This window comes from Canis lupus, chromosome 8 (assembly GCF_011100685.1).
Source record: "Canis lupus familiaris isolate Mischka breed German Shepherd chromosome 8, alternate assembly UU_Cfam_GSD_1.0, whole genome shotgun sequence".
NCBI classification, from domain to species: domain Eukaryota; kingdom Metazoa; phylum Chordata; class Mammalia; order Carnivora; family Canidae; genus Canis; species Canis lupus.
This window is the reverse complement of record NC_049229.1, coordinates 71,329,832-71,347,052: the sequence shown is the minus strand read 5'-3', so window position 1 is coordinate 71,347,052 and position 17,221 is coordinate 71,329,832. Positions and strand designations below refer to the sequence as shown.

The following is a 17,221-nucleotide window of genomic DNA, read 5'->3' as shown; positions in this document are numbered from 1 at the left end:
GAGTGATTAGTCCCCTGATCCCTGGGTACCCCTCCGTGAAATACGGTCGTTAAGAGTCCCAGCTCAAGCCCAGCGGGCTGGATGGGCCTTTCCCCCAGCTCGGGCTGGTCTGCCCCCTGGCCTGCTGTCCCACGTGTCTCCAGCAGTCAGAACTGAGGGAGGGGAGGGGATACCCCCGGATGACTGCCCGGGGCTCCTCAGTGGGAGTAAGCATCCCCCCTCACTGCACTGGAACACCGACCCAGAGGCACGGAAACCTGCTCCTGGCCGGCAGCTGGCGAGCCAGACGCCAGGCCTCCAGCTCCAGTTTCTGCCTCTGAGGATTGGATCTTTCCACCGGGTCAGGCCCTGCTGGACACCGGGGTTCCTCAGTCTGACCTTCCTGGTCTCCAGGTCACTGGGCATATCAGGGTGCCCTGATTATGGGTCGCCTCCTCTCCAGAGATGGGACGCTGAGACGCTGGTGGTGCCCAGGGCCTGGGGGTTGCTCCCGGGCCTCTCCTCCACACCCACCCTGCCCTGTGCCCACTTTTCGGCACAAGACTGTGCTGTTTCCTTCATCCTGTCTGCACATTGCTATTCCCCGACTGTCTCAGTAAAACCCCGTTGGAAAAGTCCACAGGGCTGGTGGGGTCGGGGTCAGGAGAGGCAGAGCAGGGGGCAGCTGGGAGGGGGAGGCCCCGCTGGGGATCCCAGGCAGAGCACAGTCCAGGTGCCCCCGCCCCCGGGGCCGCACAACCTCGGAGAGGCCCGTGCGTGACTCGGAGCCTCAGTTTACTCCTCCATAGAGTGGAGCTGTTGTTGGCGTCGAACGGGGCCCGCAGCAGAGGACCTGGCTCCCAGGTGGGGAAGAGCCGGGGCGGGGGACTCTCACATGCTTGCCTGTCCCAGGGGCTCCTGGGGAGCCAGGCTGTCACACCCCGAATGCAGATGCCAGAGCTGGAAATTTCACCCACACGCGGCCGGGACCAAGGCACAGACAGTCGGAGAGGAAGCCTGGCTCCATCCTCTGCCCCTAACTGGCTTTGGGTCGGGCCGGGGGACAGCGCCTCTCTCCGAGGGAACACTGCCGTTTAGGGGGCCCATCTCCGACCTGCGGTAGGCAGTGACCCCAACCCCTGCCACAGAGATGGGAGCTGCAGGATGATTCCCAGGGCCCTTCCCCAGGTCAACCCACCTGCTGGGGGCGGGGCCTCAGGGGACACGGCAGGGCACCCAGTTCTGGCACTGCCACCCTGTCTCCTGCCGTTATCACAGTTCCCTCAGACATCAGCCTTTGCGAGTAAGGGTGAGTGGGCTGGGGGCCTGTCTTCAAGGGACTGGGTCCTGCAGGTTGGGGCCCCGCATTCTCTGCCCTGCCCCACTGAGCTGCCTCCGTGGATGTGGTTCCCCCGCCCCCAGGCTCACTGGGCACAGCCAGGTCCTGGGACCTCCAGTTATGGGTCATCTCCATGCAAGACTTGCCCTTGTAGGTGGTGGGCTCCATGTGGGGACCGCTCTGGACCGGGTCTCAGGGGACCCTGGATTCTGTCCCAGCTCAGCTATTCGTCAGCTGTGGGACCTTGGGAAAGTGGTGTATAAATGGGTGTCACACTGGGAGGGGCTCCGATGACACTCAGTAAATGACACCCTACCCCCCACCACAGTCTGCACCAGGAATACAGAAATCACTCCTGTTTGCCCACATCCCCTGTGCCACGTCCCTTGCACCACGTCCCGTGTGTCAGTGGGTCCTGGCAGGGCTTCCTGTGAAATGTCTGCCCCCTTCCCATGCCCGGGGGGAAACACAGAAATCTCTAAGCTAGAGACCAGGGGAGGCACCTGGGACTGTGGACGTGGCCCATGGGGCCACAGCGTTAAAATTAAACAGGCTGCCAGGCAAGCTGCAGCACCCCTGCCTCCCACTTCTCCTGCGTTTGGGGGGTGGGTTATTTTTAGAAGGAAGGCGTGCTGGAGAAAGCGCCTTATTCATCCTTGAGGTTAGCAAGGCCTCCGGGAAAGAACAGAGGGGCCTGTGTCTCCTGCCTGTCCTTCCAAGCTCACCAGGGCTCTGTCCCACCCTGCCTGGACCCGAGGACTTTGTTGAGCTAACATTTGTGCAGGGCAGCCTCCTGCCAGGTCCCGAGCTTGCCCTGGCCTGGGTCAGGCTAGCCAAGGGCAGGAACCAGAGAGGGAGGACGGGAGGGAGGGCTGTGCACCTGGGCCCAGGCAGTGAACAGGTTTCTGCCCCCCTCCGACCACACCCCCAGCCCCGTGCTAGCCCCAAACAGCCAGTAGGGCTCCCCTTGTGCAGTGAGACAGAACCAAGAGACAATGTCGCTGGGCCCCCATGGAGGGACAGGATCCTCAAGTGGACAGGAAGAGGCGCCTCCCCACCCAGCCCCAGGGAGCCCGTCCCAGCTGGGGCCAGAACTAGCCTTGAGCACCTCTTCACACTTCAGTGTGCTCATCTGTGAAGTGGGGACTCCCCATCCCATGGGCCATTCCTGGGCCCTATGCACCCAGGGAGGAGGGGCGTGACAGAGCCAGAGCTGGAGGCCCCAAGGAGAGGTAGGAGGCCACCCGGAGGAAGCTGCTCCTGCCTTGGGCGGTCCTGGTTGAGGCAAGCAGAGCAGAGCAGAAGGCCCCAGACAGAGCTGCTGGCCCCTGAGCAGCCCCACCAGCTACCCCCGCCCCTGCCCCCAGTGTACAACACCTGAGTGGGCGCTCACTTGGCACTCTGGCCTGCTCAGCCTGGGCTCCAAGTCAAGGGCCTTGTCTGGAAAGCCATGGCCAAACCGAAATTACCCCCAGCCCCTTGAGTCCCTAGCAACCCACCAACCACCAGGAAGAGCCTTTATTTCTGCTTCAAATCACAGGACAAGGGAGGTGTGATCCAGACCCTGGGCTGCAGGTGGGAGAGGGCAGGCCTGTGGTCCCTGCCAGGCCCCGTGAGCAGGAGGCAGTAGCCCGGCTCTCCTTGCTCCCTGGGGCTGAGGCCCTCTCAGCTGTCAGCGAGCAGGGGCAGGGTTGGCAGGACCTTCCCCACCCCCAGCAGAATCCGACCACGGCTCTGTCCTCTCACTGGGGGGTCTGGCGGGCCTGCGCCTTGCTGCTGGCATGCTGACTGCCAGCATCATCCGGAGCCTTCCCTGGTACCCCCGGCCCACTCGGTGAGGAGGCTGCAGAGACACAAAGACCTCCATGTCAGTGGGGCTGCATTTCTGACAGGCTTGCAAGGAAATGGGGTGGGGGGGTGCTTCAGCCAGGCATGTGGGGTCCAGGGGTGGGAGTACCCCCTCCCCTGGCATGTCTATTAGAGCAAGGAGGTGGCAGGTTGGCGAGAAGACCAGGGCAGACCCAGAGACCCTCCCCAGAGCCTGAGTTCCAGTGCTGCCCAAGGGCCGGTGCCCGGATGGAAGGGAGGTGTTGAGGAGGCTTTGGGAAAAGGTAAGGGCTATGGCCCGGACAGGCCGCTTCTGTGCCCAAGCTGCCGGGGGGCTGACATCTGAGGAGGGGCAGAGGGCAGGCAGGGTGCTAGGGGCCCCAGTGGAGGCCAAGTTCATTGCCTCTTCAGGAGACACACTTCCCAGGGGACGAAGCTTCCCAGGGCACAGCTCACTCCTCATGTGCCCCCCACGGAGGTCCCTGTTGCCCAGCCTGCTGCCTGTCCCATGCCCCACGCCTGGCCTCTGGGAGACCCCTCTCCTGCCCACACATCCTCCTGCTCCCAGAAGCTTCCTTGGGCAGCACAGGAGCCTGCCACCAGGCTGGCCCATCTCCTCATCTCATGGGCACCTGGGCCGGGCCTGCTCGCCAGCCCCCCTCAACTTTCTTAGGCCCTTTGAACATACACTTGCTCCCAAGGCAATGAATGGGGAGGGAAAGAAGAGGATGAGGAACTGAGCGGGAGCGGGTAATCCTGTGTCCAGCACCCTTAGTGGGCACCTCGCAGGCCCCTCGGTGGATGGGGTCCTCACGTGCCGAGGGGAGGGGGCATGGGACAGAGGAGGGTGGAGGCCAAGAGGCTCCCAGTGCCCAAGCAGAGGCTCAGAGGGTGAGCAAATGGGGGTGATGTGTGCCCGGGCTGCAGGGGTGGAGGGCCCTGCTTGCAGGAGTGGGCGGGAGGAGCCCCTGCTTCTGCACCCCCATAGGCAGCCCCTCACTCACCAGCAGCCTGGCTCTGGGCTGGCCCCCTCAGGGCGCCCTCAGGGGGCCAACGCAGCTCCCCACTCTCCACAGAGCCCACCTCGCTGGACTCCACCACAATGGAGGGCAGCCGCTGGCCCAGCCGAGGGCCCTTCTCCCGGGCACCTACCGCAGCCTGCAGGGGGTGGGCAGGGGTCAGGGCGGCGCCAAGCCCTGGGCTCCCTGCTCCCCCCACACCCGTCCTGCACTCTGTTCACTGGGAGGATTGGGGCCCTCCCTGCCCAAGCTTCAGGGCAGGAGAGAACATGTGGAGGGGGTAAAGGGGTGCAGGTGCCCCCTCCCCATCCCACCACTGGGGCTGGAGCACTCAGCACCTGGAGCACCAAAGGACCCATCTGGGCTCAGCCCTTAGGCCCATTTCACAGACAGGAGCCTGAGGCCCAAGAGGCGACACTGTGAGTGAGCCCCGCGCTCCTGTGCACCACCACTGTCCCCCAGATCCTGCGCAGCCCCTTCCTGGGGTCGCCTTTGCTGGGCCCTTGGTCTCCTCCCCAGCTCCAAAGAGCTGGGAAGCTGTTACCATGGCAACCCCAGGCTCTCTGGGCTTGCTCTGGGCTCATTGTTCGGTGCCCACAGGAGTGTGCGGGGGCTGCCTCCCCAAGCCAGCCGGGTGCCCTCAGTGTCTCCACCTCCCATTCAAGGCCTTCCGAGGTAGAGGCCCAAGCTGCCACTGTCGCCACACAGCCTGCTGGCCCTAATGTCACGGCAGCACTGACGCCTGCCCTGCCCCAGGTCCCTGACTTTGCCCCCCGCCTCGCAACTCCTTGATGTAGGAGAGTTGCCTGCTGCCTGGCTCCCTGAGGAGGCACTCAGCTGCGGGATTGTGCTACACGGCCCTGAACGCGGCCGCAGAAACATCTGGACATGTGTTTAAATGCACATTCCTGGATGGGGGGCCCAGGAATCAGCATTTTGACCAAGTACAGCAGTTGACCTCATGGGGCTGTGACTCCTGTGGAATCAGAGGAACAGCAGAGCAGGGACCTCGCCATGCTCCCAACCCCTGGACCATCCTGGCTCCTCCTGCGCACACTGCCAGCCCAGGGGCTCCTTTCTCCTGGAACTCCACCCCCCGGCCACTCTCCTTCCTGTCCTCCTCCTCGAAGGCCTGCTGACCCCCAGCCAGAGATGCTCCTCTGCCCAGAGTGTGCCACGGGGTTGGGTTGGGGGAGGTCCAGGCCAGCAGGGCTTGCCATCCATCTGTCTTGCCAGGGAGGCTGACCCCTCTCTGTGACTCTGGGCTGCTTCCCCCCTCCAGCCCCACTGCCCTCCAGCACGGCCAACAATGACAATGTCCCAGCTCTAGAACTCACAGCATCAAGACTGCACCCCTCGTGTAGAGGCCTTATTTTTGGCAGTATCAACACCGCCCCCAAAAAACTAGGGGCCTAGGCCAGGGGGCTGTGGCACTGCCTCAGCCAGCAGAGAGCCAACTGCTTTGGGGCGTGAACCCTGGAGTCCTGGAGGTCCAGAAGGGGTGCTGAGAAAGCCAGGGAGGCTCGGCCTTCAATTGCTTTATGCACCAGACTTCTATAGAGGAGCGACCACCTCTCTCACACAGATGGGTAAACTGAGGCATGCCTCAACTCATGGGCCACGGCTTGAGGCTGTCTTTCCCCTGTCCCCATGGCTGGCAGACCCCAGGGCCCCAACTACATACCTTTCCTGCTGGGCCTCCAGCCTCCTCAGCTGGGCTTATCTCTGGCATGGCAGGCTGGGGGGTAGTCATGCTGTTGCCGCTGTTGGGGTGCATGAAGACGGGGAGAAACAAGGTGTCTGCCGTGGGACAGATGTTAGAGTCCACTCTCCTTCTGGAAGCTTCAGACTGCTCCAGCCTGTACCAACCCGACCCTGGGCCCATTGCCCACTGCTTCAGCTGGACTTCTCTCACCACGGCTCCCTGCCCAAACCCACCATCGGGGCGGGGGGCACTAGATGGGCACCGCACAACATGCCCAGGGTTGCAGAAGGGCAGAGGCGGATCGGAGAAGCCCACTCAGCCTTAAGACCTGTGAAGGCTTCCTGCTGATCTGAGGCCCAGGGCTGAGCAGGAGGCAGCCAGGCCAGGGGGGAGGAGAGGATCTTCTGGGACAGGGAACGGCTACGGGAGGGCACAGAGATCAGGGACCGGGATCAGGGAAAAGGTTTCTGAGCCAGGAGGCTGGGGGCAGCGTGAGTCAGGTTCAAGTCAGCCAGAGGCAAAGATGGCCAGGTCGTCTCCGAGAGCAGACACCCCCCACACACTCGAGACGGGGCCCTCTCTACCCACAGCCAAGTGGAAACCAGCATCCCGCCTGCACTTGGCCATGTCCGCCCAGGCCAGCGCAAGGGCAAGGGAGCCAGCCGGACAGCCGGGCAAGAGCTCTGGGAAGAGAGGCCCTGGCGGGTCTCGGAAGCCCCGGCCTTGAACTCTCCACCTGCACTTGGCCAGAGGCAGGAGTGGGGGTGGGGTCTGGAGGCCGATGTCTAACTTTGGCGCTGGCTGGGAGGCCGCAGGGAGCGCTGGGAAGGAGCCAGGCAGAGGGACAGCACCAACCTGGAGGACAGGATGCCTGGGAGGCCTTGTGGGTAGTGGGGGTGGGGGTCCTGTGGGCACCCAGCAAAGGGGGAGGGTTGCTATTCTGGGATCCCAGCTTTCTTTCACCCAAACCCAGCTCAGTTTGGTTCAGGTCCTGCTGAGACCCAGGGAAGGCCGGGAGGGGGCCAGATGCCTCCACCCAATCCCAGAGCTGGAGAAAGCCAGCCCTACCCTCCCTCTCGGATTGGATGCTCCCTCCTCAGACCTTCCATAGGAGCCCCCCATTCCCCCACCCCCGCCCCAATCTCCTCCCAGGACACAGAACCTCAGCCAGAGCCGGAGCGGCCAGGACAGAGACCAGGAGACCGGACCCAGAGACCCACACAGATTCCAGAAAGAGCCCAGAGGGAAGGCAGAAAAACCAGCCACAGAGACAAACCAGAGGTGACAGGACTGGAGAGAGAAGGGGGAAACAGACCCAGAGGGATCAGATGGAGGGAGGGAGACGAGGGGCAGAGGGATAGAGAAAGAGAAGAGAGAGACAGAGCCAGGCAGGCAGCAGCAGGTCTCTAAGGGCTGCCTCCCGCTGCCCGGCGCCCGCCCGAGTCCATTCGCCCATCAGGGGCTCCCACCACCCACACCTTCAAAGGCGCCCAGGTGTGCAGGCCAGGTGCGCGGCGTACAGCCCCCCCCCCAGTTCTCGCCCAAAGCGCGGCGCCCACGCACTCCTCTTTCCCCTGAGAGCTGGGGTCAAGCCCCCCAAACCTCCGCCTTCCTGCGCTCCAGCCACGGGGCACCGGCTGCCAGGGCGCACGGGGTGGGGGCCGCGGCTGGGACCAGGGTGGGGAGGGGGCGCCTCGCTCACACTCACCCTCCCGTGCTGGCTGCTCGCTGGGTCACCGAGCTGCTGGGAGCTGCCAGCCTGGGTTCCCCCCGCCCCCTGCCCCCGCCCCGCTCCCCCCCCTCCACCCGCGCGCGCACTTCCCTGCCACCAGTAGCCTCCCTGTGACCAAACCTCATGATCTCGGTCCCTAGAGACTCCAGGCCTCAGGTTGGAGGTTCAGGAATTGGGGGGAAGTGTCAGAATTCGGTGTGGCCAGATACGTGGAAAAAGGACACCCTCCAATTTGAAGGAGTGAAGAGAAGGAAAAGACCCAAGTGGGATGGCCAATGTGGTGAGGGCATGTGTGTGTGTGTGTGTGTGTGTGTGTGTGTGTGTGTGTGTGTGTGTGACTGCACCACTTCCTCCCATCTTCATCCCCAATCCCATTCCCAAAAAGGAACAAAAGAGTCCTGGGGCAGTTTCTTTCAGTCTAGTGTCCAAACCTGGCACCTGAGGCCGGGTTGCATAGCCTCTGATCCACGTAATTCCCCACCCTTCCACCATCCAGCATCTAACACCCACCATCGGTTATCTAACAACCAGCTTCCAGCCAACATCCACGGTCCACCATTCAGCATCCACTCATCCAACCGTCACCTACCATGCACCCCCTATTCATGTATCTTCTACCAACCAGTCACTATCCAACCACCACCCCACAGTCATTTACCATCCAACCCCAGCCATTACCCACGATCCAACCTCCATCCATCAGTCATGCATCCATCCATTCACCACCCACACCGTTTACCAGGCAACTGTACACTACGAAAATACCCATCAGTCCAACATTAATTCACCATTCATCCATCTACCACCTATCCACCCCCCGTTCACTATCTAACCATTTTCCATCAATATTTAACAACCATCCATCATTCATTTATCCATCCATCATATGTCTGGTTGTCATTAACCAATCTATCATTTATCTACTGCCCACTTATGTGGACTTATCCACTAGCCTCCATCTCTCCAATCAGCCACAATTCTTCCATCTACAATTCAGTATCAATCACTCACCATCACTCCTCCATTCATACTTCTATGAACTACAACCTGCCACCCATCCACTCACTAACCATCTACCATCCACCCTACTCTTATCCCTACCCATCACATATCTTCATCGTCTATCTCACAATATCCTCTATCCACCTATCCATCATCCAGCCATAATTTGCTACTCATCCAAAACCCATTCAGTTATCATCTACCACCCATCCGTATTTATCCATTCTAGAAAATTTATTGAGCGCCTTCTATGAGCCAACTATTGTTCTAGGAGCTGGATGCTGGAGATAGAGTAGAGAGATAGCAACAAGCATTCATCCACGATAAATATCCACCATTACAATACATCCATGATCCATCCGTTTATCATCTCTGCATCAACTCCCACCCATTACTCACTACCTGTTTAATATCCATATTCATTCATTATCCATTCACCATCCCCTTGCCATGTGTCGATCTTCCTCCACCTACACATTAAACCATGCATTTACCATACACCACTCACCATATACCATTCATCCACTATCTCTCCACCATCTTCCGCTTCACCAATCACCTTTCATGCATCCATTTCCCAAGATATAGCCATCTGTCATTTAATTATCATCCATCCATCCCCTAATCATCATCTAGCTCTCCAGGATCCACCCATTCATTATTTATTCACCACTCACCTCCCATCTACACTTTCACAGTACACAAACCACTATCCATTGACCCAGCAACTATTCATTTATTTGTCATCTCTCCTTCCATTCACACACCATTCAGCCCCCTCTACACCATCATGATCTATCCATCAATCATATATCCATTCGTGTTTATCTGCCATTGATCCATCCATTCTCTATGGATAGATCCGTCACAGTCATCCACTTTATTTATCCACCATCCTTCTTTGCTTCCATGATTCATCCACCCACCAAACATCCATTGTCTACCACCTGCAATTCATCCTCTATCTATTGATTCTCTCAGGATCCAATACTCTATCAGTTTAGCATCCACATCCATCCATTCAACAACAACCTATAGTCTAATCTGCTCATTCCTTAACCAATTACTATTATGTAAAGGCATCCACCATTCACCATCTTCCATCCATCCACCATCTAGCGCCTACCATGCTTATCCAACCATTATTTATACATTCATCCATGTCACACACACACACATTGCATCCATCTTTCATCCATGATTCACCTCTCCATCCAGTCATTCGTCCCCTACCACACATTCATCTAGTATTCCATCCATCCATCATTCTGCTATGCATTCATCCATTATCCTTATATCCTTATGTTATCCATACACATAGTTAACCTTTCTTACTTCTCTCTACCACCCATTTCCATCATTCACTCACCCACTCATCTTCTCACCATTCTTTCACCCACTCACTCATAAATTAAACATTTGTTATAAATACTAATATTAGGGCACCTAGGTGGCTCAGTAATTGAGCATCTGCCTTTACCTTGGGTCGCGATATCAGAGTTCTGGGATCGAGTCCCGCACTGGGTTCCCTGCATGAAGCCTGCTTCTCCCTCTGCCCGCGTTTCTGCCTCTCTCTCTGTCTCTCATGAATGAATAAATAAAATCTTAAATAAATATTAATATTGAACATGTATTACTCAGCGTTAGTGCTAGCTTCTAGGATCATCCAGATGAATAAGATCTCATCCAATTTCATAGTCTGATGAATTCACAGTCTGATGATCCAAAAAGAAGAAACAAGTTACACAGTGAAGTGTCACTGAAAAAAATGTTTGTTGTGTCTAAATCTTGGTGCCTCTGTTGGCCATGTGCATAAGCTCTGTGCAGAGCTCTGTGCATAAATTTCCCAGGAGAAGGCCCAGGAGGGGACATCACAGCAGGATTGACAGGGGCCTGATCTGGCCTTAGAGGCTGCAGTTTGGGAGACCTGATGATGTGGGTGTAAAGAGGGTTGGCAGAGGTCATGCAAGATTAGGGATACTGGCTAAGGGATGGGTCCCTGATGAGGAGTCCCTGATGATAACAGGAAGGAGGTCTGGGAGGGTTTTAGGCAAGTAAGTATTCCAGTCAGCTAAGTTCTGTGAAAGGACACCCTCATTCATACTCTTCTCCACTGAAGACTCCCTGAACCAGAAGGACAAGAGTTTGCCTTAGAGTCACACAGCAATGCCACAGTGGCGCCTGTGGCTTCAACTGCACCACCCTTCCACCCAGACACCCTTGTGTCAGGAAAATGTGCACTGGCATGCTCCCGGGATGCCACCCCAACTCCCAAAAGGCCACTTTCCACTTGGATAGGGATCGCTCTTCCTACTTGTTAATGAGGGTGCAAGCTGTCATCCAAGGTGTTAGCTGACAAGGGCCTCACAGCTCCTGGGGATTGCTGCTAACAGGGTTCTCAGGAAGTGCTGAAGGCCCTTGAGGCAAAAGCTCTGGTGGTGGTGGAGCAGCAGGCTGGGGACAGGGGGTGTCTCTATTTTTATTTTTATTTTTTAAAGATTTTATTTATTCATAGAGAGAGAGAGAGAGAGAGAGAGAGAGGCAGAGGGAGAAGCAGGCTCCATGCAGGGAGCCCGACACGGGACTCGATCCAGGGTCTCCAGGATCACGCCCTGGGCTGCAGGTGGCACCAAACTGCTGCGCCACCGGGGCTGCCCTCTATTTTTATTTCTTTAAACAAAATTCAACTTAGTAAATGTATTTATTTTTAAGGATTTTATTTATTCATGGTGGGGGGGTGGGACGCAGAGACACAGGCAGAGGGAGAACCAGGCTCCCTGCAGGGAGCGATCTGGGGACTCCAGAATCACGCTGGAGCTGAGCCACCCAGGGATCCCCAAGGGAGTGTCTTTAAAGACAGGCCTGGAGGCCCACATGTGAGCCTGCAGAGTCAGCCTTGGGGCCCGCCTTCACCTTCAGCCTCTGCTTTCCTCCTCCTCCCCAGCCTCCACCCCAGGCCCTACCCCACAGGAGACACACAGAGCTGGAGGCAGGAGCTACGTGGCCTGGCTCAGCCTTTGCTGGGTATCCTTGGGAGGCCTTGCCCCCTTCTGGCCCTGGACCTGACCCATGTAGTAGGACAGAGCGGACTCGGTGCAGTCAGGACCAACCGTCTCTGACGCTCCCACGGTGATGGCCGCGGCGACACAAGAATTATCCCCTTAACCACCTCCTTAGCGCACACACTCTCCAAAGCTTCCCGGGGTGAGGACAGCCTGCCTGGGTTGGGGGTACTCAGTGGGGATGGAACCCCGGGTCTGGTCCAGGAAGGTTTGCTCTGCGCGCCCTCTTGCGGCCTTTCTCGGGCAAAACACCGCAGACCCCCGGACGCCGGGACAGGGCAGCGACACAGCAGCATTTGGGTGTTAGTTTGAAACATGTAATATTCTGAAGTGCGACAAGAGCACCATCGGCCTGCGCTCTGTCCTCACGTGCTGATCCTCTGTGAGAGGCAGGTCCAGGACTGAGCCCCTGTGCGCTGGGTCCTAGGGAGCCTAACTAGATCTCCCTGGGTGAGAAGAGGACCGGCGAAGGGCTGAAATGCTCCAGATGCTTTGTTTTGTTTTGTTTTTCTTCGGAGACTGGTAGCAGGCCGAACCCCTAGTTTATTTCAGCATCAGCAACATCTTAGCCATCACAAAAATAAACTCTACCAAGGGCGACAGAAGTCTCTACAGCGAGGCTAAGGGCTCAGCCGCCAAGTGGCGAACATCAGAGGGGTGCATGGCGGGCACTGCCCGGGCAATAAGTTAGGAAGCAGCGGGGCTGGTGGTGGTGGCAGGTGCGGGCTGGGGCCTCACTTCTGGGCAGGCACAAGGTCATCGATGGCCTGGCCCTGCTCCAGCCGCTGCTCCATCTCGATGAGCAGCTTCACGCCATCCACCACCATCTGTACCAGCTCCACCTCTGAGAAGCCCAGGCGGTCTGCGTTGGAGACATCAAAGACGCCACCCACCGCAGCTGTGTCCACACCACCTGGGGAGACAACCAGGTCAGCAAGGCGGGTGGGGGCCTGCTCCGGACAGAAGACTGCCTACAGCCCGTCCCACTCACCTGTGCCTCGTTTCTGAAGCCGCAGCCGCTTGAGCACCTCCGGGAACTTCTCGTGCTTGCCCAGGTGGGGCAGCTTGATGTGCACACCTGCCCGCAGGCCTGTGCCCAGGTTGGATGGGCAGGTGAGGATGTAGCCCAGGTGAGGGTTCCACATGAATTCGTAATTCTTTGACTTGAAAAGTGTTTGGGGATCCCTGGGTGGCGCAGCGGTTTGGCGGCTGCCTTTGGCCCAGGGTGCGATCCTGGATACCCGGGATCGAATCCCACGTCGGGCTCCCGGTGCATGGAGCCTGCTTCTCCCTCTGCCTATGTCTCTGCCTCTCTCTCTCTCTCTCTGTCTCTCTCTGTGACTATCATAAAAAAAAAAAATTAAAAAAAAATTAGAAAAGTGTTTCAATCTGGAGGTTGACAAGAGAGGAGAGACCTGGTTGAGAGGCCCGCTGGGGGGACCAGCTGGGACCCTTGGAGCGAGGGAAATTGGTGGGGACACCCACATCCCTGCCTGAGCTCTGGAGCGCTGGAGCTTGCCCTGCCCCCTCCCTGGCACCAAAGCCCACTTGTGCCAGCCCAGCTTGGGGCAGTCAGGCCTGACCTGGGTGAGGCCGTTGCAGAACCGAGTGAACACCTCCTTCATGTTGCCCCCTTTCTGCATGGAGATGACCCGCAGGTGGTCTTCCTCGTTGATCCACACCAGGAAGGTCTTATTGTCATTGTGCCAGATGCTCGAGATGGTTAAGATGAAAAGTCTGCTAGAGAAAACCTCCATCCCCTTCTACTGACTGTCTCATCTCGATAAGATTTACACCTGTCTTGCATCAATGCTAAATCTCCGGCCCCTCAAAATTGGTTGACTGCATAAAGTTTCAGGATGTTTCTCTCTAAAGCAAATAGTCCGATTTCAGTTTTTAAAATGCTGTAATGAGAGAATCACACCAACAGAGGCTGTCCCTGGGAGCCAGGCACAGTGCAAAGCACCCTTCCCAGAGTCTGTAGTATGAGCCACCAGCATTACCATCAGCCACCACCACAGCATGCCTGTGGCCTGCAGTGTGCCCTGGGACAAGGCGGTGTGGGGGGGATTATGGGGGGGGTTACTTGTGCTGTGCAGAACTGGGGGGGTAGGGGTGGGGAGCGTGTGAGGGAGTCAACGTGAATGGGGACCAGAGGCAGGGTGTCACTAGGGATGTCAGGCCCACCGCTTCTGGGCTGCAGGGGTCAGAGTTTGGTGTTCACAGAGGTGTTCGAGCACCCCTCCCAGCCCCACAGACTAAGGCCACTAGGGTCCAGGGACTCCGTGATGGCGGGCAAGGTGGCGGCCACACACGACCCAAGGACCTAGGGACACCCATCCATCCCTACGCCCATTCCCCACGTCCCGCTCCCCATGGATGAGGGAAAGGCAGGCTACAGACCACCCGCCTGGGGGCCTCGCTCCCCTCGGCTGGCACTGCCCGATGCCCGCTCGGGTGGCTTGGAGTCTGTCTCCTGGTGTCAGTTTCTCCAGCTGGAATCTGTGGGGGAGGCGCAGACTCCCAGTCCCCCGGGAGCCGAGGGGATGGGTGACGGTCCTTCTCTGCGCAGCGCCGCCACCTGCAGCCTCTACCCGGGCTCAAGAGAGTGGGTGAGAGGGAGAAGAGGAGGTGGAGCCCTCTGGGCTCTGGGCCACGCCCCACACTCCGTGCACTGGCAGAGGGAGGGGCTTGCTCCCCAATTCACAGGCCGGGGGCGCTCACTGGTCCCCCGCTCAAGGAGCTCCACTGGGCAGGCGAGGGGAGCACGGGGGCTCGGGTTCAGCCCGCCAGGTTCTGGGGGACTCTGCGCGCCCATCTGAGGTCTGTAGCTGGGTGATCTGAGAGGTGATGGTGCCTGATTTCAGGCCTGAAGGACAGGTGACTTTGGTGGACAGGTGGGGATGGAAGAGAGAGGCAGCCCAAGTGTGGGGACCATGGCTGGGGCAGACGACGGGGGCGCTGCTCTGGGACCTGAGGCTGGTCCCACTGCAGAACTGACCTGGGCAGCAGGGGAGGAAGAGAGCCGTCCCAGGGCACGCTGCCCGCAGAGGTCACTGCGCAGACGTCACCCCGCCTGCTTCGTGCTAGCAGAGCCTGGGCCCACCCCACCCGGCGCCTGCCCACCCCTGGGGACACTGTGGTCACCACCCCTTCCTGCTTCTTCACCCCAGCCCATTCCCTGAAGCTGAGGGTAGGCAGGACACCTGGCGGTGGGGTGAGGGTGGGGTGTCAGAGTATTTTATTTTATTTTATTATTATTTTTTTGGGTGTCAGAGTTTTAACATCTAGAGCCGTCAGAGGACTACCCACTGCTGGGAGCAAAGGGCAGGACCCAGCTGGCTGTCCTCGGAGATCCCAGGTCTCACCACACATGGCCACGCATCCCCACCCCACTAAGCCACAGCGCCTGTTCACAGAGGTGGTGACAGATCCTTCTCCGGGAAGTGCTGGTGAATGAGCGGTGCCTGCCGTGACCCCCTTTGTGTAACACATGTGAGGTTTAAAATAGATGCCCCTTAACCGCACACAGCAATGTTCTGGAGCGCAGGACCGTCATTCCTGCGTACGAGGCACTGTCTGGGGGCTTCACCGAGCTCTCTAATCTGGAGACCCTGGAAGGATGGTCCTTTATTATCCCACCCTGTGGAGGACACAGAGGCACAGAAGGGCTCAGGAACCTGCTCAGGGCCACAGAGCTGAGCGAGAGGTGACACTGGGGTTCGGAGGGGGCGCACCTGCTGCTCACTGGGCCGGGCGGCCACTTGGGTACGCGCTGAGCAGGTGGGGAGCACCCCTCTGGGGCACCTCCACTTCACAGGGGCCACACCCCGGGGTCCGCGGCCACAGGCCACTGGGTCCTCCAGCCCTCACCGCAGCCCTGGGCATGGGCACCGGCTCGGGCACCGGCTCAGAGAGGGAAGCGGCTGGCGCCAGGGCTCACAGCGCCCAACTGAGCGGGGGACTCGGGGTTCCCGCCCTCCTGCCTTCCAGGCCCCCAGGCCGCCCTGGAGTCCTTCTCTCCGCGCGGGGGGTGCGGGGGAGAGAACAGACTGGAGGCTGAGCAGGCTGAGAGGTGGGGGCGCCTGGCAGCCCGGATCCCGCTCCCGGACTGCATGGGGATCGGCGGAGGGCGGGGGGGGGGGGCGGGTAGGACCTGGGCACTCCCCGAATCCGGCCCGCGCCCAGTCCGTCCTGCCCCCTGCACCCCACCCCCCGTGGGTCCTCTAGTGGCTGGGCCACCGTTTTCTCCCTTGACATTCACCAAACGTGTTCTGCGACAGCAGCCACACGGGGCGCGCCTCTGAGTGGGAGCAGAGGCCCCCAAACCCTGTGCCCCGAGGGTGCGCTCTGCGGGCGCCAGGATGGCGTGGGAGCGGGGTACAGGCAGCAAGGACCAGGTTGCGGCTTTGCAGGGAGGGGCCTGACATCTGGCTTCCTGACCCGCTCAGGGTCTCCAAATCCGATTTAGGGAGGTGACCCTCTGAAATCAGCGGGCGGGATCTGGGCTACCAGGGATCCTACTGATGGTAAAGGGGTAAAGTGCGGTGTCCGCCCCCTCTGCGAATCACCCCTTAATCTGCTCGAGGTGGGGGGCATTTCACCCACTCGGCAGGTAAGGGGTAATTTGATAATGAGTTCGGTCTTCCCCTGGACTCAATCAGGTGAAGCTGTGGCCGTGTCCAAAGTAGGTGTCATCCTAAAGATGACCACACCCTGGATTCCCTCCCTCTGTTTCGGGGTGGGGGTCAGTTAGTGGGCAAGATGGCCCAGAACAGAGGCCCTGGTCGCAAACTGGGAGTCAGTCTAGAGTCTGCAGAATTATAGGGAGGCCCCTGCTCCACTGGTTCTGGGTCAGTGAGTCTGACGTGCTTTTCGAACAAGTTCCCAGGGACTGATGCTGCTAGTGGGGTCGGGGCACCACACTTTGAGAACCACAAGGCGGAAGGGGGGGCCAGAGGGACAGGAGTGTCCTCAGTCTGACCCTTCTAGGCCTCTTCATGGTCCACACTCCAGGCAGGACATGTCAGCCTGGCAGCCTGGGGATGTCTCTGCTCAGGCCTCCACTGGCCACAGGCCTCCACTGGCCACACAGACTTAGACAAAGCCACTGACTTGCTGGGTGACCCTGGCTGGGTCTCTTGGTGGCTTGGAGCCTCTGTGTCCTTACACACTCAGTAGGGAGAACAAGACTGAGCGCAGACAAGCAAGAGGCTACGTGGAAAGTGCTCGACGGATAGAAGTGTCCGGGGTTATTCTTTTTTCCCAGGAGGGGACCCCAGCCTGGTTTAGAAGGAGGAAAGGCAACGCAGCGTGGTGGGCCAGGGTGACTGCGACCAGAAGCAGGCTCTGCCTTTTACCAGCAGCTGCGTCACTTCCCCGAGCCTCAGTTGGCTCTCCTGAAACAGGGGGCCACCCCGGCCCTGCCTCACCGAGGTCTCAGCGGGTCGGTCTGCAAAACGCCATGCACAGGGCCCTTAGAGTGTTTCCAGTGTTTGCTGTGAAGCCTTGGTCTCCTCCCTCAAGGTGCCCCCCTGCCCCCGCCATGGACTCTGG

General features: G+C 59.1%; 2 protein-coding genes across 2 annotated transcripts; both read right to left on the bottom strand.

Moving 5' to 3' along the window:
• Positions 1 to 2,827: 2,827 nt before the first annotated feature.
• Positions 2,828 to 6,542, bottom strand: LBHD2 (LBH domain containing 2). The gene is made up of 3 exons (XM_038544063.1): positions 5,849 to 6,542; positions 4,150 to 4,303; positions 2,828 to 3,161 (listed from the first exon to the last, which is right to left on the bottom strand). Exons 1-3 carry the CDS (start codon positions 6,047 to 6,049, stop codon positions 3,061 to 3,063), a joined length of 456 nt encoding a protein of 151 aa, XP_038399991.1. The 5' UTR covers positions 6,050 to 6,542; the 3' UTR covers positions 2,828 to 3,060.
• Positions 6,543 to 12,185: 5,643 nt separating this feature from the next.
• On the bottom strand, positions 12,186 to 13,437 carry LOC100686502 (creatine kinase B-type-like). Its single transcript, XM_038544062.1, has 4 exons — positions 13,249 to 13,437; positions 13,051 to 13,054; positions 12,657 to 12,842; positions 12,186 to 12,578 (listed from the first exon to the last, which is right to left on the bottom strand). Exons 1-4 carry the CDS (start codon positions 13,420 to 13,422, stop codon positions 12,400 to 12,402), a joined length of 543 nt encoding a protein of 180 aa, XP_038399990.1. The 5' UTR covers positions 13,423 to 13,437; the 3' UTR covers positions 12,186 to 12,399.
• Positions 13,438 to 17,221: the final 3,784 nt, after the last annotated feature.

What these genes read in the sequence shown, in the direction of transcription:
- LBHD2 (XM_038544063.1), bottom strand. Translation starts at nt 6,049, where the DNA reads ATGGGCCCAGGGTCGGGTTGGTACAGGCTGGAGCAGTCTGAAGCTTCC. An exon ending in CTGGAGGCCCAGCAGGAAAG is followed by an intron (nt 4,304 to 5,848) that starts GTATGTAGTTGG and finishes CACCCCCTGCAG; the next exon opens with GCTGCGGTAGGTGCCCGGGA. An exon ending in AGCCCAGAGCCAGGCTGCTG is followed by an intron (nt 3,162 to 4,149) that starts GTGAGTGAGGGG and finishes GTGTCTCTGCAG; the next exon opens with CCTCCTCACCGAGTGGGCCG.
- LOC100686502 (XM_038544062.1), bottom strand. Translation starts at nt 13,422, where the DNA reads ATGGAGGTTTTCTCTAGCAGACTTTTCATCTTAACCATCTCGAGCATC. An exon ending in GCTTCAGAAACGAGGCACAG is followed by an intron (nt 12,579 to 12,656) that starts GTGAGTGGGACG and finishes TTGTCTCCCCAG; the next exon opens with GTGGTGTGGACACAGCTGCG.